At 41.8% G+C, this 21,881-nt stretch overlaps 1 protein-coding gene across 7 annotated transcripts in view; it reads right to left on the reverse strand.

Moving 5' to 3' along the window:
• SPAG9 (sperm associated antigen 9) overlaps positions 1-21,881 on the reverse strand; it is a 132,195-nt gene that overhangs the window by 30,574 nt on the left and 79,740 nt on the right. For all 7 annotated transcript variants that reach the window (XM_075903797.1, XM_075903795.1, XM_075903798.1 and 4 more), the window contains 7 exons: positions 17,097-17,307; positions 15,333-15,432; positions 13,688-13,809; positions 3,933-3,990; positions 1,840-1,992; positions 1,703-1,754; positions 901-1,031 (listed from right to left, as the gene is read on the reverse strand). In XM_075903797.1, coding sequence (XP_075759912.1) covers positions 901-1,031; positions 1,703-1,754; positions 1,840-1,992; positions 3,933-3,990; positions 13,688-13,809; positions 15,333-15,432; positions 17,097-17,307 — 827 coding nt within the window. The remainder of the gene's footprint in view (positions 1-900; positions 1,032-1,702; positions 1,755-1,839; positions 1,993-3,932; positions 3,991-13,687; positions 13,810-15,332; positions 15,433-17,096; positions 17,308-21,881) is intronic.

The raw sequence follows: 21,881 nt of genomic DNA on the forward strand, positions 1-21,881 counted from the left end.
CTAACTGATTTGGACTGTTCTATTTCCAGTCTTTATTTCTTAATCTTGATAATTCTTGTACCCTTACTTTTACTTGAGGTTACCAACCAATTCTGATTTAATGATCACATCTGGGCCACTGACCAATTTTATTTTATTGTCTGTATGATTGTCTTAGAAGAATTTAGTACAAGCAGAGTAAGAGAATTCTTCTTGCCCCAAAAGCCTTTATAGTTTAAGGCTGCAAAGACTGAAGGCACTTAATGTTACAAGTTGAGAGGAGTCCTTTGGCTTCCATGGTGTGTGTTTCATAATTGCTTAAATCAGGGGTGGGGAACCTAAGGCCCGGGAGCCAGATGCAGACCCCAACTGGCCTGAATCTGGCCCCCAAGGCTTAAGGCTCCCACCCCCAGCCTTGGGGAGCCTGTGCTGGTGCCTCAGTCCCCTTCCATCCCCCCACCATTGCCCTGTAGGGCTGGAACGCAAAAATCTACTAGCCTAGGCCCGCCCTAGGCTCTGGTGCGTGAGGAGAATGTGGGTAGTGTCTTTCTCCTCCTCAGTCGGGGGCCACATCAGCAAGGATTTTGTTGAAGTTTTTTTTTAATTCTCACTTTGTACAGCCCCTGAGAGATTTTTCTCTGAGTCAGTAGCCCCCAACCCAAAAAAGGTTCCTCGCCCCTGGCTTACATCTTATACAGGGTCAGGGTCTAATATGATAAGTCGAACAGCAAAAAAGGCAAACCGAGGACGAGAGAGGGGGAGTGCTCATGGCAAAGTAACCACAGGTTTGTGGCAAACATGGTAATGATTGCAGGTCTCCTGGCTACAAATCAGCAGCCTAGTCACCAAAATCACACTGCTCTCCAGAAATCAGTCTGTTAACACCACAAAAGGAATATCAAAGGATCTAATATCATTTACCTTATCATTTCAGTCCATCGTACAGCTTCCTGAAGCTCCATCAATCTCTCTTTATATTGATTTCTTTCCATCAAGACACGGGCCATTTCAACACGGGTAAAACGTTTCCTCTGAGCAGTAGGAACATCACTCTGCACATACAGAAAGCAAGCTTATAGTTCTACAAAGGAATATTGGGGCATGAAGTCAGTTACCACATTCTGCTTAGAGAACAGAGCAATTAGTTTAAGTGCCTTGGATGCATAACGCAAGAGTTGGGTAGCCAGGATTCAAACCATTTTGTGCTCTGTAAGTTTAAGACAACACCTTAAGCCCCATCCAGAAATCAATAAATAGCCAGTGGAAACTAAGCCAATATCAGTTCACTAAAGGGAACAGGAGGGAGGAAAAGATTAGAGAAGGTTAGCCTAGATGAGAGATTTTGTTTCCCTCAACATTTCAAGTCTCAGAGGGGTAGCCATGTTAGTCTGTAACCTTAAAAAAAAAAATGAGTAGACTCCAAGGTGCTAGAAGACTAAGCAAAAAAAAAAAAAAAAAAAAAAAAAAAGGAGAGATATTATACCATGAGCTTTCCTGGGCAACACTCACAAAAACCTAAGATTAATCTGAGGAAAGCTCATGATACTATAGGTATATTTTTGTTAGTCTCTAAGGTGCTACAGGACTACTCTTTTCACTTTTCAACCCTTTTCCACGAGGAAAATAGTTTATATCTGATTAAGTAACGTAAGCTTCACAGAATTAAACTAAAATGATGGAATATGACTGAAAAGTGTGACAAACTTGTTAAATATACACGTACATCATCATCCTCTTTTGCTTTTTGTCTTGCTTCCTCTGCTTCTGCCCGAGCTCTAAGAAAGAGAAAAGATGAGATAACTAAAAGACTCTTTAGTGGACATTTCTAAACTTTCATGAGGACAGTAATTAAACACTTACCGTCTAAGCTCTTCTTCTAATTCCTTGTTCTTCTCTTCAAGCTTCTGCTTCGCTAGTTTTACAGCTTCTAGTTCACCTTGCAGTACATCCTTCTCACAGGTCAGTTCATCCACTTTGGCTATCAAATCATTCTTTACCACATTCAGCGCATTTCTATGCAACAGACATTTGGAATGCATTTTTATAACAACTCCATTGAAACCTCACAGTGCATAGGTTAGAAACACTAGCATAGTTTAGTTCCTATACTTGGAAACCTCCAATTAAATAGTGTTGTATAATATTAATTAGGAATATTTGATTCTAAACGACCAACTGTTTAACCCATAAGCAGATGCTTTTCTGCTAATTGTGTGATTTATACTCAGCAAAGCCTCCTCCTCAGGAGCCAGGCAAGCAAGGGCTGCTAGCTCCGCTCCTGGGAAGGCGGCTTTGCTGCCGGCTCTGCAGTATAAAGTTAAGCTTTATACTGCAGAATCCGCAGCGCGGGTAACCATGTAAACATTGAGATTTTCAGCGGTTACATGGTCACCCTAATACACGCTTTTAAACATCCCTAGTATTATTATATAGTGTTATATGCAGCAACTAGAAGTTTACACTTTCTAAAAGAAGGTTAAAAAGTACATAATGTGCAGCACCGTCACTGGGTTGTAAACAGATGACTGACTTTAAGTGTTACCATATTCTTTCTAAAGCTGCTAAAAAGCTAGAAATAAAAATGTCCAAATGAAATTAAAGTTCAAATTCAAGTAACATATGTGGCAAATAAATTCCTATAGTTGGATTCAATTCCAAATTGGAACACATTTTCAGCAGCTTGTCAAAACAGACAGAAAAAATATATTTTGACAATATTTTGTTTCCATTTAAACTTTCTGGCCAGTTTTTAGTGATACTAGTCATGCTTAATGGAAATTACCGTAGCCAAGCAGTACTATTGTATACTGAAGACATGCATATAATAGAAGCTGTAGGATGCTGCTATTGTACTAGAAGACATACTGGCCAGGTTCCTAGAGCAAAAAATTTTTTAAACCTTTATTTACATTGGACAACTTAGGCCTCAAAAATCCTAAAAAAAAACACAACACCAGCAACGCCATACATACTCAGTCAAAGGAATCTTATAAGTAGGGTTGTCAGGTGTCCACTTTTCAATGGAACATCCAGTTGTAAAGTGAAACTGACAGTAACTGTCCTCCACTGGAGGGATGGGGTTGGGGAAGAGCAGCAAATGTTGCTGGAGCCTGGAGGAGCCATTCTGCTTAGTGGCTACTTTTTTCCCCACTCTCCCACCACCCACAACCTGAGGGTGAGAACTGGCTGGATCCCAGATGGGGCTCCAAAGTAGGTACCAGTGCTGTCCATATAGGACGTCTGTGACCTATGCCCCAGAACCTCCCACATCTATGCCTTGATTTTCCCTTCCTACCCCCCTCTCCATGTCCCACTGTGCCCTGACTGATCAGGGTCAAGTCAGCTTTTCCCACCCCTGTTCTGCAAGCGTGAGGTGAGTCCCAGGGGTGGGAAGTGAGTGACTGGAGTGGTGGGGGAGAAACAGATGTGATGGAGTGAAGGTGGGGCTTGAAGGAAAAGGCATGGTAAGGGTGTTGGGTTTTCAGGTATTAGAAAGTTGGCAACCCTACTACAAAGCCAGGACCACTAGGTTTCTCTGAATGCAGAAGCATGCAGTACACACTTATTTTTTTAAGTGGACACTAGCAGCTTACTAAAAAGGACAAGATTTCTTGCTCTAATTAAAGTTTTTGCATCATTTTAATATTCAGCATGCTAACAGAAATGGAGAACATTGGTAGAGTGCAATACAAGTCTACCAAGCAAAAGTAACTGGCAGACTGAAGTGACCTTTTAGACAAAATCAAATACATTGTGCTCCATTCAAAGAGCCAAATACAGTACACAACTGTGGGCAGCTCTGAATATTAATACATACCATTTAATAAGTAAAAAGATTTCATTATTTGTCAGCGATCCCATGTGGCACTATGCATTTAAGAAAATGATAAAAAGAGTGAGATGAGGGAATAGGCAGGAAGTACTGCCTTGTTAAAATCTACACTGCCACTTACCTGGTCTCCAATAGCTGGGTGTTCTCCAGAATAAGATGTTCAACTTCACGGCCCATTCCTTTCCAAGGGAGAGAAAGTGAATGAATTTAAGGAAAAAGAATGAATATTTTTACAATAGAGAAATCAAATTTAACCATTTTTAAATAAAATATTTTTATCTACATTTTGTCTCTTTCTACCTAACAAGAGGATTATAGAAGCACCTCACAGGAGCAACGTAAATAATCCCACTGAGCAAATATCTAAAGATCTTTCTCTCTTCTTTCTCTGCTAAGCTTTGCTTTCATCCTTCCCCAAGTGACGCCTGAAGACCGCTCTGGCTAACAACCCAAAATGAATCACAAGCTTTACCCAAAATGAATCACAAGCTTTACCCAAAATGAATCACAAGCTTTAGGGAAAGGTTACCCAAAATGAATCACAAGCTTTAGGGAAAGGTTAAAGCACTATTAGGTCAAATAGAAAATCTAGGTCATTAATAAAGAAGAAAATTTAACCATTTACAATGCTCAAATTCAATGAAGTATTCTAGAAAAAGAGCCTATACAGTATATTTGATGTTCAAGGTATGCCCTTTATAATACATAGGGCATGCTGACAAGAAAGCTCAGAGATAGTCTTAAAAACCTTGAAGATCTCCCCAAAGCAGATGATACCTTACCAAAGAAATTACGGTCTTTAAAGCCCATGCATTCCATGTAGAGCAAAAACAAGAACAAGAAACATTTAATGTAAGAAGTAGTATGAGTGAAAAGCAATAAATCAAGAAATTTGTAAACTGTAACAGTGAAGAAAACCCAGCACTGAAAATATGAAATTAAATATGCTATGATTTGATATGCAAGACAGACAGCAAAATGAGTTAGCCTAGCATAAAGTGTTATAATGGATTAAAAGGCAATCTTCACTTCTGTGACATGATTTAGAAACATGGTATTTAGAACAAATGCTAACCCCCCAATCAATGCAAAATTTAGATAAAAAATATTTGATACTGAAAAAGTTTCCAAGTTTTAGGTTTAAATGCTTTCAATTGTTTTACTTCAACCATAAGGTTCATTCATATTTCCAGGAAGTTCCATATATTACTACCAACATGCTTTCAGAATTTTTTAAGTAGAATGAGAATCTACTGGAGCATTTAAAGTACAGTACAGATTTAATATTTTAAAAGTACAAAACAGCAATAATAGTTTTAAGTCTTGTTCAGCTGATGACTTCAAGACAACGAAGCCCAGCGTTATGTACAGACTGATTACAGAAGCAATTGGAAATTATGCCAACTAGAGGCTAGCAGTATGCAGCAAACTAAAAAAAACTCAGGGAATTACTCTCCTTGAAAGCAGGCTTTGACAAGTTTGCTAAACATAGTAACATCTTCCAAAATATTTGATAAAGCCAAAAAAATAATAAAAAATAAAAAATGAACACATCTACATAGTAGTAAAAAGTAACATTTATAATAGGCATGCACCTTGAAATTTATTTAATCTTGCGAATAATTAAATATCATATTCCCCTAAAAGAGCAGCAACAGGCCTCTTATACAGCTCATTGAAATTTAGCTTGGAAGTCAGGTTGAATCTCTCTAGTCCGGAACCCTTAGGACCTGACTGGTGCCGAACCAGAGAATTTGCCAAACCGTAGGAGGTCAATATTGTCTAGAAGCATTACCTACACTTTCACTGCTTACTGGGATCTTAGAAGACATTTAGTGGTAAATTAGAGCTAAATAATAGCATAGAACACTGAGCCAGGACTGGTGGCTGTAAACAAACTTTATATGACTGCAGGAAACTTGGCCACACCCGTGATAAGTGAACCTCTGGCTAACTAAAATCAAGCTGGACCATGGATGGTGCCAGATCAGAGAGTGCCAGACTAGAGAAGGTTAGCCTGTAGTAAGTTACCTTAAAGGTATACAAGTTATTTTCAGTTTGCTAACAGATGGAGAAAACAGAGGAGGTCTGTTACTGCAATTATCAGAAGGGTTTGATTGTTTCAAGAATGGCTTTGCTTAAAAAAATATATATGAAAAACTATTTTACAAGCTTATCTAGGATGATGTGCGCTAAATGCAAATGACTGTTGGGATCCCTACCCTGTCAAGAATATGGACAAAAAGCAGCTGGAAAGCCAAAAGGACGCAAAGGCAAAAAATGTTTCCAAGCAGAAAAATGCAGACAATGTATTATATGAAAGCAGCAGCCAAGAATGCCTAACTGAAAAGCGACAATTTGAAAGTATTTAAAAGCATACACACCAGAATATTCCCCTGGGTATGCAGCCCAAGAGAAAACAGATCAGAGAATCCCAATTAACTGGATTTTATGGAACTAGAAGTTCAATGCTAACGTTAATTTAGCGGGTTATTCTATTCTAAAAACACATTCAACACATTGTAAATAGATGTGGCTTATGTGTGATGAATCAGTTAGGAAAATGTATGCTTCTGAGACAAAAACATCCATGTATTGTAATGCTACATAAATGAAACAACCAATATAATCATATCGAAAGTGACTAGGTCGACACATTTTCATGTAACACATGAGAAGCCTATTGCATATATTAGAGAACAATTATTTTACTAAACCTAATCCTTTTATGGATCTGATAGTGTAAATGGTTAACTGATGAGCCTGGGCTCATCCATTAACCTTCAGAGTTACACAACTCCTTCCCCCTTCTCACCTCCACTATACCTCCCACTCAGCCCTTTCACCCCAGGCCATTCCTGCACCCTCCCTCCCTCCCAGACCCCCCAAACCTTAAGGCCCCAAACTCCAAGTAGCCCCCTCCCAAACACTGAACCCCTCATTTTTGGGCCCGCCTCAGAGCCCCAGGGGGCCCACAAATATCTACTGGTCTGGGGGGCCCCGGGCTCTGGAGAGCAAGAGGAATGTGGGAAGTGTTTTTCTGCTTCTCATTTGGGAGCTACGTCAATGAGGATTTTTGTTCCTTTTTTTGCTTTCACTTTTGTGCGGCCCCCCCAACTGATTTTTCTGTGAGTCAGTGACACCAATCCAAAAATGGTTCCTCACCACAGCACTAAGTTTATAACATGCTATGAAATCTCATAGTCTACAAAAATATCAGTGGCAACTAGAAATTACCACTGTATGAGGACATGTGAAGTGAGTTATGGATGCCTACCAAATTTAGGAAGAGAAGACCACATAAAAACCCATCACATAGTTACCACCATTGCCTGTGGTCTCAGCAAGGAAGTCCAGAGCATGAGGAAAAGAACAGAAAAGGAGGTTACCTACCTCTACAGTAACGGACGTTCTTCGAGATGAGTGTCCCCGTGGGTGCTCCACATTAGGTCGGTGCTCCACCACCGAGCCCAGTGATGGAGATTTTGACAGCTGTACCCCTGGGCCGCGCATGCGTCGGCCGAGTGTGCCATGTGCTCACTGCCTACACTGCGCATACATGAGCCTCCCTCTCCCCCCATTCCTTCTCTACCCCGGAGTCTGCTGTCATAGAAGCAAAACCCCCAAAGTAGAGGAGAGGAAGGAAGGGTAGTGGAGCACCCACAGGGACACTCAACTCAAAGAACATCAGTTACTGCAGAGGTAGGTAACCTCTTTTCCTTCGAGAGATGTCCCTGTGGGTGCTCCACATTAGATGACTACAAAGCCATGTCTCCTCAAGGAGATAGGGAGTTCAGGTCAGGAATGAATGCAGTGGATAAGACAGATTTTGAGAATCTGAGGTTCGATAGAGGGCCCTGTAAAAGTGCAGTGTTTAGCAAATGTGTAGTCCAAGGACCATGTGGCGGCCGAGCATATGTCTGGTAGTGGGACCTTCCTGAGGAAGGTAATAGAGGTGGAAACTGCCTTGGTGGAATGGGTTGTTATTCTGTCTGGAGGAGTCACATGGGCTTGCTCATAGCAGAGCTTGATATAGTCCGCGATCCAATGAGACAGTCTCTGTGAAGATATGGCGCTGCCCTTATTATGGTTCACTATAGAGACAAAGAGTCTAGGAGAGGATCAAAAGGGCTTGGTGCGTTGTAGATAGAAAGATCAAGGCATGAGGCTTTGGAAAAAAGGTAGGTAAATGGATGGTCCGGTTGAGGTGAAGAGAGGAATGAATCTTTGGGAGGAATCTAGGGTAGGTTCGTAGTGTGACCTTGTCCTTGAAGAAAATGGTATAAGGTGGGTCAGCCAAGAGGGCTGCGATTTCTCCCCCTCTTTTAGCCAAGGTAATGGACACGAGGAATGCTGTCTTCATAGACAAATGCAGCAAGGACCACAAAACCATGGGTTCAAAGGGAGGCATCATAAGCGTGTTTAGTACCAGATGGAGATCCCATGGTTGCACATGTGAGGCTACATCTGGATAAAGTGCTTGGAGTACCTTCAAAAACCTGTGGGTGAGGGGATGCACGAAGTCTGAGGTGTCGTCGATATTGACATGGAAAGTTTTGATAGCAGCGAGGTGAACCCTGATAGAAAATAGTGCCAGGCAGGTCCTGTTTGAGGTAGAGGAGGTAGTCAAGGATATTAGGCATTGGTGCTGTGGCTGGTGAAAGGTTCTTTTGCGTGCACCATCCTACACGCACAAATGGAGGTGGTTTGTAAGTTGTGTGTGTGCTAGGGGCTCTACTGTGGAAAAGAACTGTTTATACTTCGTGGGAACATGAAAGGTCTATGACCAGGAGCCGTTGAGGAGCTAAGCCGTGAGGTGGAGAGAAGCGAGCTCCAGGGCTTAGACAGTGATGGTGAGGGAAGGAGGAGGTACTGGAAGATAGGTAAGTGGATGGGTTGATCGAGGGGCATATTGGTCAGGAAAGGGAACCACGGCTGTTGAGACCAGGCAGGTGCTATAAGGATTAGGAGAGTTTTGTCCCTCCTGATTTTGTGTATCCCTCTGTTTAGGTGCGGTATCAATGGGAAAGCACAGAGTAGGTGTTGTGCCCAGTTGAGTAAGAAGGCATCGCCCAGGGAGCCCTTACAGATGCCCGCCCTGGAACAGTAGTGTCAGCATTGATTGTTCGTGGCAGCGGCAAATATAGGCCCCAGTGGTGGAAAATGTCAGAGAGAATGCTGGGGTTTAATTGGTATTCATGTTCTGATGCCTTCTGAGGGCGGCCACAGCAATGGAGAAAGCCCATGGGGCGATGGAAAGGCCAAAGAGAAGGACCCTGTATTGGTAGTAAGAAGAGCCTGCAATAAAGCAGAGAAACCATCTGAGCATGGTGAATTGCAATGTGAAAATACGCATCTTGTAAGTCGAGGGACGAGAACTATTGTCCCCTTTCAAGCGCAGGTATGATGGTTGCCAGTGTCACCATCTTAAATTTTTGCTTCCTAATTTATTTAGAGCACACAGATCCAAGATGGGTCTCCATCCCCCCAGTCGTTTCTGGGTTAAGAAATACTGAGAGTAAAAACCCCTTCCCCTGAAGTGCTCCGGGACTGGCTCGATGGCGCCTAAGTGTAGAAGATATTGGACCTCCTGAAGTAGTGTTGTCTTGTGAGAGTAGTCCCTGAGGAGAGACTGGGATAGGAAGGGGGTATGGATTCGAAGGGGATCGTATACCGACGTTTAATGATCTGGAGGACCCATCTGTAAGATATGATACGTTACCAATTCTGAAAGAAGGGTCTCAGACTATGATAAAAAAAGAGCAGCTGATGTAGACCTCCCTGGAATTAGTTGAGGGTCCAGAAAGTCCCTCCCCATCTCATTAAATCTGTTTGGCAGGCTGCTGGGATTGATGCAAAGTAGCCGACTGAGGGCACCGATGCCGCTGCCTACCCCTGCCATATTGGAAGAGGTCTTGCCTGTGATACTGCTGATGGTATTGCTGGAAGCGAGGTCTGGGATAGGGTTGGTACCTAAACTGCCTCCTCTTCTGATAAGTGTTATTCTGGATGCCAAGAGAGCATAAAGTACTCTGGAGTCCTTCAGAGAGTGCAGTAATTCGTTAGTGTTTGCCGCAAAAAAAGTTTCAATCCGTCAAAAGGGAGGTCTTCTACCGAGGACTGTACCTCTCTGGGGAACAAAAGAGGACTATGCAGCACTTTAAAGACTAACAAGATGGTTAAAGTGCTGCATAGTCCTCTCTTTTGTTTCAGCAAGATCAGATTAACACGGCTACATCTCTATTACTCTCTGGGGAAAGAGGCGGTCATGAAACATGCTGCCCTTCTTATCACAATGGCTACTGAAGTGGTGAATGCTGCTGAGTCGGCCACGTCAAGGGAGGCCTGCAGGACTGTTCGCTATGGTCTGGCCCTCTGTCAGTAGCACTTCAAATTGATGTCTCTTTGCCCCAGGAATAGCAGTGGTGAATTCCCGGATTTTGGAGTAGTTTTTAAAATTGTATTTGCTTAGCAAGGTGGCATAATTGGCCACCCTGAATTGGAGGATGGATGAGGCATATACCTTTCGGCCAAAAGTGTCAAGCTGAACGTGAGATGTCTGTTAGTTCATGCTGGTTCTCAGATACTTCCTGTAAAAGGTATATTAAGCTCTGCCACAACTCGTTTAGCAAGTCCTGGAAACAAGCAAAGTTGTTGGATGCGGACAGGGTTGGTGGAGGAGCTGCCTTATCGCTGTTGATTGCTGTTGCAGGACTGGCTGGTATGTTCTCAGTGATCAGTCCAGTGTCTGCTTGAGATAGTCGTAACGTTTGCTTTTTATGCGAAGTGCGCTGAAAACGACTTGACTTAGCTCTCGGTCTGGGGTGCTACCCTCCTCCCCCCCAGTACTGCCACTTTGGGAAAGGCATAGGCGGAGGTCCCCATGGGTTTGGATACCAGGGGGCCATGTTATTATAAGCTTGGTATGGAGCAGATGAGTATAGTGAATGTCCTGACAGACCCGTGAGATTCTCCCTCAGAGTCAGAGAAGCCTTGATTGAGACCTGCTGGAGAGGCTGGCTTGGCAGGTGAGCCGAGAATCGGAGAATTGAGTGTGGAGGAGATCAGCAAGTCGCCCTGCAACGTATACTGCCATGGTGCTGTGAATGCAGAGTGGCAGCATTACTCCCTGGTGCGCTGCTCTCGGCATGGGGTGTTCCCCATGTTGGGAGGACGTGCAGCTGGAAGCCCGAAGCTCCGGGGTGAGAGGAGGATTCCCCTGCCAGCATGGTGCCTGCATGGGCAGTGCCAGAGACGCCTGGAATGTCAAAGGTGCTGAGGTGCAAGTGCCGCGGGTAGGACTGCCAGCACACGCTTGGGAGACAGCCTCTTTGCAGGCAGGGCTGCATTCGGCACGGAGATGGGCCGTTTCTTTGCGGGTGCCTTCTCTTTGCATTTTTTGTTTTCTGGCTGTCCTGGATCCAAGGCAGGTCAAAACACATTTTCAAGCATTATAAGCTTCAGCCTGAGCTCTCTGTCACATCTGGTTCTTGCCTTCATCTTGGAGCTGTGAAGGCATTTGTGACAGGCATGAGTTTCACCCAGGCATTGGACGCATTTCTCATGTCCATCCAATACTGGGATTGCCTCCCTACGGGTCTCTCAATGCTTAAACCCGGGTATCCGGGCATTGTTAATCCGGAGCACTTTGTAGTGATAGGGGTTCCCTTAAAGTTCTTTTACTCCGTTGTTTTCTTTTATCTGTTCCTGTTACCTTTCTCTGTTTTTTGTTGTGGGGTTTTGGGTTTTTTTGGTCAGGGAGTGTAAAACCCTGAATCGTATTGAAGTCTGTTAGCCTGGTTGTTGAGTTTGTTGTCCTAACTCCTTACATCTTTATGACAGCTGAACTGTCAGTTGCTGTGTCTGAGGTTTTTTTTTTTTTTAATTAAAGAAAAAAAAAAGCATTGCCACAGTTTAAAGCGCAGTGTCTATAAGAGGCAAAATGTAAATAGTTTTTTTCATCGCAGTTGTTTTACTATTAGAGTTCTCCTGTTGATGAATTATCTAATTCTGAGAGAGAGGTCTAATTCTAGTGAGAGAAACTCTCTGAAAGAAAAAAGCTGTCAGGAGAGATGAAGGATCGGTCTGAAGCCAGAGGCAGTAGAGAAAAAACTGAGGGGAGGGGGGCCTCGCGAATGTGCAGTGTAGGCAGTTAGTGAGAGTGTGGCGCTCTCAGCTGGCACACGTGCAGCCCAAGAGTACAGATGTCAAAATCTCCATCACTGGGCTCGGCGGCGGTGCACTGATCTAATATGGATCACCCACGGGGACATCTCTCTAGAAGAAGAACTATTCTTTCCCCTAGTGATGGTCTTTCCACACTATGGACAATGGCAACAGGTGTAACTTGCATTGCTGCTGCCTATTCAAAATAAAATCTGTTCCAGTGCAACTCTATTCAATTTCTTCCCCAATAAACAAGAAATATTCAGGAAAGTGCACAATCACTAGAAATTCAGATTACACAAAAATACATTAAGTCCTTGCAAATTCTATCCTACTCCTGCCCCCCTTATATAATAAGATTGAGAGTCAAACTACTTTTTGTGCTTTTTGTAGAGTTCATTTTCCATCTTAAAAAATTAGCTACTTCTAAGGGCTTATCTACACTACCACTTACATGGATGCAAGTTACATTGTTCAGAAGTAAAAATACCTAGCCCTCAAGCAACATAATTTACATCAACTTAAAGCACTGTGTTCACTGCCCACCAACACAGTTTCTACTTCTCGTTGACAGGGAGTAATTATATTGACTAGAGAGTGCTTTCCCATTGTCTTAATGTGTCTTCACTGGACGCACTGCAGAGGTGCAGATTTAGCATGGCAGTGAAGACAAGCGCTAGGATATGTTCTCTAATCCAACTATTCAATATAATGAAGTTTGGATGCTGAAAAATAATAATTGTTTTGCCACAGTAAAAGTTTCATGGCACCCACAGAAACATGATGCTGACCAGCTTCCTGCTTGACTGTGAATTTACTGCAAATCTTGCCCCTCAGCTCAGTAGAGACCATTACTGAGTTGTTGCTTTTTGTTAAACAAAAGAGATGCTAAAGTGTTTCTAAAGGATTTGGTTCTCAATCAAAATCAACATGTTTGACAATTTAACAGCAATACACAATATGAGGCAAAATTCCAAATATGAACTATATATAAAATGTATGATGAGGGCCCAATTTGTTATCCAAAAGGTTAAATAATGTTAATTTGATTGCACAAAACTAGAAAGAATTAGTTTGTAAGAAAACATCCTAAATATGAGGCACCAAACACATTCTTGTATCATGCCATAAACATAGGAAGCATTTTAAATAACTGATGAGAGGCTAAATTTTAAAACCACATGCTATACCACAGAAAAGTCATTATAAGCTAGGAGATGGTTTCATTTCCCAGTATAGGAAAATGGAGCCTTACTCAGCTTCAGGCAGCAGCAACTAGAAGAATTATCTTAACTGAAATGAATCAGGGTTTGAATAGTCACCAAGTTTATTATATTTGTATTCAGAACCTCACTGAAAATAAAATCTTTGTCTTCACTGAGTAATATCCAAAACATTTAGTCATCACAACTGACACCTGATAGGGTGGCAGAAGTTCAGCAAAACGTGGAAAGACTGATTCCAGTGTTCTTGTTTCTTTCTTGATACTGACAAAAGTCACTTGAACGAGAAAGTATTACTAGCGTTTCACACTGAAAAAACCTAACCTGAAGGTTACTAACTTAACTGAACTTTAATACCATCTTTCAAGGACACTGAAAAAGGAGCTTAATACAATGATTTTTAACAGGAAATATATTTACAAGGAGCTTAAATTACAAGAAATATGCTACAACAACACTAATAATGTCGTCAACTAGCTTGTCTTACCCAGTAAATCGGCTCCTTCATCCACATCTCCAATTAGGCCAGAGCCAGCAGAAGACAGCTCTTCAAAGAGAGAGTCTGTATTACGATCAAATGCTTTGTTCTCTATACCTTTGGTAGGAGTGCTAAACAATGAAATTGAAATTAAAAATTTAGAAGTCTAATAGTTGATTCTTTTTTCTTTCAAACATTTCACACAGTTGAACAGAAACAGATAAATGTGATTTTAGATGGCTGCACTTATAGCTCGTTCATTAACAGAAATTAACTGAAAACTTTGAGAGACATTTCTGAAGTAATTATGTTGGAAGAATGGCCCTGAAGCAGTTAATGTGACCAGAGAGACCAATTAATATACATGACAGCATCTGGGAGACCAAAAACCAGGAAACCTATAGCAGAAAATGGGCTGGAGGGGGAGAGAGACAGAGAGAGAGTCTGTAGTCTCTCTCTGGGGGATGGAAAAAGCAGGAAGCAGTCCAGGGAGCAGACCTTCGCTGCCAGCTACAGGCAGTGGTGGACTAAAGCATGATGTGTCCAGAGGGCCAAGCAGCAGTTGTGTGTCTTCCTGCAAGTGACAGTGCAACTTTGGCAGTGGGTAAAATACAATGCATCTGGCCTCAAGGAGGTACTCTTGCTGGGAGCAAAGCCTTTTGCAGGGCCTAAGTGTGTTACAAGACTAAGGACTTGTCTGCACAGACTTAGTGTTCTCTGAAGTAAGCACACTGGGACTTTCAGTTCATGATAGCAGGACCCATACAGAAAGACTAAATACCCAGCAGATTAGCACAGTACGCATAGTGCGCAACAAGGCAGAGCATCAAAGTCGCCATATCCACAACTCATTCCCATTTTCAGAAGTGACGTCAGCACTTGGCCTCCTAAGTGAATGACTTGCAATGGGACTTAAAGAGCTCTTGAAATGTGTACCCTACATTCTCTCAGACAGCAAGGAATTAAAGTCTCAAAGCCAGGAACATGCTGCCAGTAACGTGAGAGTAGGGAGTGCATCTGAATTTACAAACACCTCTGCCATCATGCTCTGAATGGCATTAGGCAACTACTCCATACTCTAGGTGCCTGTATGTCTCCAAATATCACAAGCTGGGAATGGATGATGGGACGGATCACTCAAGATTGATCTGTTTATTTGCTTTAATGCATCTGGCAAAGGTCACTGGCCAAAAGGACTTCTGGACTGGATGGACCACTGACAATACGACCATTTTTATGACTATGAAGGATAAATGCTGTAATGATACTGCAACATAAGGAGGTAGACAGGATTTTAAAGGAGTGGGTAAAAAAAAAACCCAGAATCCAAATTGGAATGAACCATATCTTGAGCCCTTCTCTTAAAAAAGGTAAATACCCTCTTTTGCACATACTGTTAACTGGGAAAACTGCATTTAGGTGTCCCAAGTTCATGAAATATACAATATCTTGTACATAAGTACTTCAAATGTAGCAGTAAAAACAAAACTTGCTGTTATAAGCAGAATTCTTGAAGGAAGAAAAACAGGTCATGGGAATTCATTGTGCAACATGTGCTCTCAATCGGTCTGAACAAGTCATACAAATTCAAAATGAGTAAGAGTGGTACCTTTGGAAATACTAGTTTGTGTACTCAAGTCACAGTAAAACTTACCTTGAACCTTTATATCCACTGAGATCTTTATCCATATCCAGCTCTGGAGTGGACTCAATGATTGCCTGAACATCAGATTTATCTTCATTTTCATTAGCACCTGGGGGAGGAGGTAGGGAAGGTAATTTGTCTCCATTAACCACATTAAATAGTGACATACAAGAAAAACTCTGTACATTATTGTCTTAGGGTGTCACATGTGGGGGTCCTCGAGACAGATTTCATATACTGTGCCAAAGCCTGTGAATTGTATGGAACTTGAGTTCATAGAGGGGTAATTCTGCATTGGCCTCAAGTTAAAAAGTGATGTCATTTTTGAAAATAGAATCTGTTCATTAGTCCTTCTATTTAACTTTAATCTACAAGTTAATTTTACAATGCTCTTTCTCAACTGTGCAGAATACTTGGCTCTGCTTGCTGTTAAATTAGTCTGAGTACTAGATTAGCAACAACTCTCATCAGCAACAGGTAAACATTTATATCAAGATAAGGCCTTAAGCAAGGGCTGAAGGCCTTAATCCGGCCCACCAAGCTACTGGATCCGGCCTGGGGACACGATGAGGAGCTCCAGGGAGGCTCCCTGCTTGCCTCACCCCACCCGCACGCCACTCAGAAAAGTGGCTGCCAGACCATTTCTCTTTCACCGCTGTGAACCGGGGTGGGGCTTCATGAGCTGCCTCTGTCCCCAGCACAATCCCATTGGTCAGTTTCTTGCCAATGGAAGCTGACAGTTTGAAAAACAGGCAGCACACAAAGCACCACCACCCTCTCCCAGCTTGTAGTTATTTTCCCAGCTTGTAGTTATTTTCTCACACACACACACACACACACACACACACACACACACACACACACACACACACACACACACGACCCCTGCCATCTGTGCAGGAGTGGGGTAGGCAGGCAGGCAGGCTCATTTAAATGTGCTGAGCTGCGGGCCAGGAGTCACCGAGATAACTCCTAGGCAGAGCCTGCCTCTGGTACTCCAGCCCCTCCTCCCTAATGCTCCGCCCCCCACTCCTGCCCCCTACCCCACATGACCCAAACCCTCTGCCCCCTTCCTGCACCCCAATCCTCTGCCCTAGGTCACAACCCAAACCCCTGCATCCCAAGGTCACAACCCCTTCCTGTCCAGGTTCACAACCCAAACAACTTCACCCCAGTCCAGTGCCCCAGGTCACAATTGCCTCCTTCACAAGAACTCCCTCCAAGACCTCTCACTCCTTTCTCCTGCACCCTAATCCCTTACCCCAAGCTCCCTTCTGCTCCCAACCTCTATCCCAGACCCTGCACCTCCTCCATTATCACAGAAGAGTGCAGCCCATGATCAATTTCTAAAATCTTAGAGTAGCCTCCCCATCAAAAATTATTGCCCACTCCTGCCTTACACTAAGTCTAGTCTCCCAAAGAATGTGGTGGCAGACCCATTACCTCAAAAATTTGAAGTCAGATACGATAAAGCAGTAAGGGAAAATCATGGAGAGATGGAATTAGTTCATCTAGTCTTTCCATTTTTTTAAATAACCCTGGGAATGCAATTAATACATCAATACGCTTCACATTCCATGAAAAATATGATGTGAACAGCCCAAGAGTTATTCAGTGACCCTCATTTCAATATCATCAATATTTTGCACTTCAAAAAAAGCATGAACATATATTTCTTTCCCTCCAGGCACCAGTGATTGCCTCTGTATTGTATTACATCGTATTGAATGGCATATCAGAATACCACACCCCTGAACTGTTACAGCAGCTTACCGATGGACACTGTTCTTGTTTCTTGAGCTACTTGCACCTCAATGTGCTTGCTTACATCTGATTTCTTGTTCAGTGTATCTGCACTCTTTGCAAGCCCTTCATTGTCCTCTTTCAGGGGAGTTTCAGCAGATAACATAGGCACATCTGAAGCAGTTGTTGATGCTGGGGTAGTAGATTTTGAGCCCGCTTGACTAACATCAGAAAGTTCATCCTAAAATCAAAAGTTTTATCATCACTTTACACAAGCAGCATTCCAAACGAAGGGAAAGCTTTAGTGTATGAACTTACTTCTGTGCTCACTGAGTTAATTTCACTTAAGTTAAATAATTAATTTAGATGTGGTAGAATATTGCAGACTGTCATATGAACTGGCAACATTACATACATGTTGGTGATTTTAATATTGTTATGGCATATATGCTTTAATAAAAACAACTTGGCTTGGACACTGAAGAAACAGTGTCCAAAAGGTACTGAAGCCTATTAAATAAAGGAATGGGACTTTATGTGATCCTCATTAGGCAACAAACGGTATACTACTTCAAGCAAAAGCATTGATGAAAATGGGTAATATCCCCATTCATACCAGTATTCAGTGAGAACACAGATAGAAAAATTAGTATTAATATGTCTAAGGCAGGGCTACTCAACTTTGGAAGCCCTGGGGACCACGATACCCACAGTACAAGCCGAGGGCCGCAACTTAAGTGTGGTTGCATGTACAAGCAAATATATATATGCAAATATATGCAAATAGCTTCTTTCAGATTGACAGGCATGAATACAAAGATTAAAGAAAGCCTACACAACACGCAAGGCCCCATTTAAGTCAGTTCTGCTGATATTAATAAGAAATATTTACCCGATTTCCACCCATATGACAGCACTTTTACAGAGCAATGACAGTCCAAGAATTTAACTACTAAAACACATATCAAACCAAACCACACAGTAAACCCAAACTGCACTGCAGGCAACAAACAAATGGGCTGCGGGATGCATGGGGCCCATGGGCTACATGTCGAGTAGCCCTGGTCTAAGGTAAGGAAATTAGTTTGATATGAAAATTAATCTGATCCAGTTTCAGAGGGGTAGCAGTGTTCATCTGTTCCAGCAAAAACAAGGAGTTCTGTGGCATCTCAAAGACTAACACATTTATTTGGGCATACATAAATTTGTAGGCTGGAATCCACTGCGTCAGATGAATGAAATGGAAACTTCAGTTTAGCAGGTATATAAAAACACATGCAAAGATGGGTTTGCTACATTACAATATGGTCTTCCACAAGCTGTCAGATACTTCCTACAGCTTTAAAAGAGAAGGAATGCATGCCTTCAGGGCAGAAGAGATCAAAACAGAGTAGTCTAGGGGCAGGACAGCTGACAGAATTGCTGGGCCCCTAGGCAAGGTGTGGGAAGCAGCTCTGGGCTCAGGTCATAAGGGCAGCCAGCCCTTAAGCACTGCCAGGCCTGTGCGACCTAAGGTGACATCAGCGATTTAAAGAGTCCAAGCCTCACAACAGCAGCTAATTTAACAGCAGAAGGAGACCCTGGGGTGCTTTAAGTCACCTGGGGCTGGCAGATGTGCCGCCCCAGGAAAGGGTGGTACTCCTCACCCCCTCCTCCCACACTTCCTTATGCACCCTCTCTTCCTATCCCCCATCCTGTCCCCAAACTCCCTCCCTGAGCCTTTACTTCAGACCCTCACCTACACCCAACTACCAGCCCTACACTCCCTGTCAGAGCCTGCACTCCTTCCTGCTGCCAATCCCCTGTTCTAAGGACGAAATTAACGTTATTTACCCGGATTAAGTTCCTAGTTATATGAATTTTTAAAGTCCTAATGATTAATTTAGTACTTTTAGGAACTGCTCCATCAATTATATTATGCCTTACCACATTTTTATTAATTATAGAGATTTCACTGCACTGAATTACATATTTAATTCCCAAATTTGGACCTGTTAAAAAATGTGAAATTTTGAACAGCTGATAAAGTCTCCAATTGTTTGGAAGTGTCAGCATTGCTTTCATTGTCTCCACATATCCATCACAAATTTAAAAGTGACCAAGCTGGGAAGAGCAAATATTTGTTAATTTCACAGTGAGTCAAATGGAGACTATAACACAATGTGTCACACTTGACTATTGGACACCTCTAAAGGAGTCCAAAAATATATGCATTTCCCCCAAAGATACTCAGGAAGTCCAAAATTAAGGAACTGAACAAAATTAATGGACAACTGAAGTCCATTTTCTAAAAAGGCTACATGATTAAAATATTACAAGTTGCCTTTTGAATGTTAACGTGTGGCAGGTGCTTTTGTTCAATAATTAGATAATGATTATTATTTATTAAAAAACAAGTAATGAGGAAGTAACAAGGCAGGAAGCTGTACTCTTAAGTGAAGGCAAATCACACCCACACAGGGAATAAAACCTCAACATGAATGTTGGCTCTGTTCAAACATTTCTCTAACTCTGTATTCCAAATGCATCCATTGAAGAATGCAACACACACTGACCATTGACTTTAGCATACAAAAAGCCCCAAACAAATGGCCCAACAGAAAATGGCTCTGAAGAAAAAAGGTCTCAACTTAGTTTGAATCGATTGTTTCAAAAAATCAAGGGACTAACCAAGTGTTTTCATGTAATCCCTTTGTTTTGCAATAAGTACTCAATTTCTTCCCTTGTTTTTGAAAAATGGATTTATCAGAAGATTCAACTGACAGCAATATATGATCCAGAAATCAGTGAATTTAACATAACTACATTAAGCAGAATTGAGTCTAAATATCTTCCCCAAATATTTTTAAAAAATTGAAACAGTCAATTTGTAATTGTAAGCAATATTTCCTAAAGATTTTTTCCATTGAACTAAATTGTGTATTTAAAATTAGGTTACTAAGATTGTAGAACTAAACAGTGGTTTGTATGCAGTGCAATATGAGTAGAGGTAAAAGAAAGCAATACATAACTGCATCTTGTCTTCCAATGACACCCAATACATTCTTTACTGTACAAAGATCCAGAATACCCAAATAAACCATGGACAATGTTGCTCAGGGACACTTACATGGAAATGGTTTTAGGCAAACCATGGTGCATCCTTCAAACACTACTGCATGACAAAAAAAATTGAAGGTACTTGAAAGCTATAATACAAGACATTCTTTGTAGTGACTGCAGTTAATTATTGTCATTCCACAGGATAATTTATTAAATACAAGCACTCTGCTTGGCATTGTGTAAGATAAATAATAACTAACTCTTACACAGATATAGTCCCTGACCTTAGGTGCTTAATCTTATAAATGGACTGAGATGTGTTTATATAGAGCATAAAAAGTTGTGCATGCAGGGTAGCCTTTTTTAAGTGTGTACAAGTTAATATTTTTAAAAGGACTAATGCCAAGAAATATAATTTGGTAATATGAAGTGACAAGTATTGTATTCTGGAGAAGATGGAATGAGAAGAAACCCTCCCATTATAATTCAACCCCATCCACACTTAAATCATGTGGCTTTAACCTGTATTTCAGCAAAGCAACTCCTAAAGCCTGCCAGTTTGAGTTTCTGGAATTGCTATGGGGAAATACAAATACAAAAGATTTCTTACAATGTACAGAAGATGCTCCTAGCCCAACAGTCTGGGGAATAATTGACAAAGTTTTGGATCCAAATTCAGATGCCCAAGTACAAGTCAGATTAAGTTGTATGTAAATAAAAGCTTCATATTTGTTAACAGAAGGCTCCGTGGGGACTGAACTTTTTGGGAGCTCTCACCACTTCAAAGTTAAGAGTAAAGTAAGCTAGAGAGGTTATTATATATTAACAAAGGCCAGATCCACACTGCAGCTGAAGGTCAGCTTAAGGTTCTCAATTCCAACTATGTAAAAAACACAGCTGAGTCGATGCACCTTTAGCCGAGCTTCGGTGCTGTCCTCACAGTGGGAGGTCAACGGGAGAAATGCTCCTGTTGACTTCTCTTACTCCTTGTAAGAGAGGGGACACACACACCACCATTTAGTCACTCTTTACCACACCCACTAAATCAAACTCCGGAAGATTGACCACTGCAGCATTGATCTTCCTGGAAGTGAAGACATCATAGATATCATTTAGATATCGTTGGGGCTACCCATAAGCACGGAACTGTTGAAATGTCTGCAAACTATCAGATAACCAGGACCAGACCAGAGCTCCTGGTAGCTCAAGATGTACAACTGTGAAATTCATTTGGAGACCATTTGACTGGCATGTGGAAGACCACAGTTCTACTCCCAGCTAAGCTGCTGGCCCCCTGGATGACTTTGGGCAAATCACTTCACCTCTGTTAGATTTTCCCATATGTAAAGTGGGGATAGTACTACTTACTTCCTATGTAAGTGTTTTGAGATCTATGGATGAATAGCACAGTGTCAGCAATAGGTGTGATCACTGTCATCACTTACTTTAATTAAAGCTTTTCTTGCCACCGATGCACTCCTGTTTCCAGTTTGGTTGCATCTCAGCTGAAAAAGCTTCAGGAAACAAGCAGAGGATCTGCCCTGTGATACTGATCATCTTCTGATGAAGCACTTAAAGCTGTGAGGTTGTAACTCATATTCTTTATGGAAATATGTTTATGAATATGACAACTCAAATATGCTTTATGCAAAAGTCTTCATGTAACACATTAGAAAAGTTAAATCTGCTGAATGTGTATATTTTATTTATGTACCTATATCATTCCTGTATTTGAAGAAATATGAACTGTAAAACTGTTTTACTAATCTAGAC

Source organism: Pelodiscus sinensis, chromosome 20 (genome assembly GCF_049634645.1).
Source record: "Pelodiscus sinensis isolate JC-2024 chromosome 20, ASM4963464v1, whole genome shotgun sequence".
Lineage (NCBI taxonomy): Eukaryota > Metazoa > Chordata > Testudines > Trionychidae > Pelodiscus > Pelodiscus sinensis.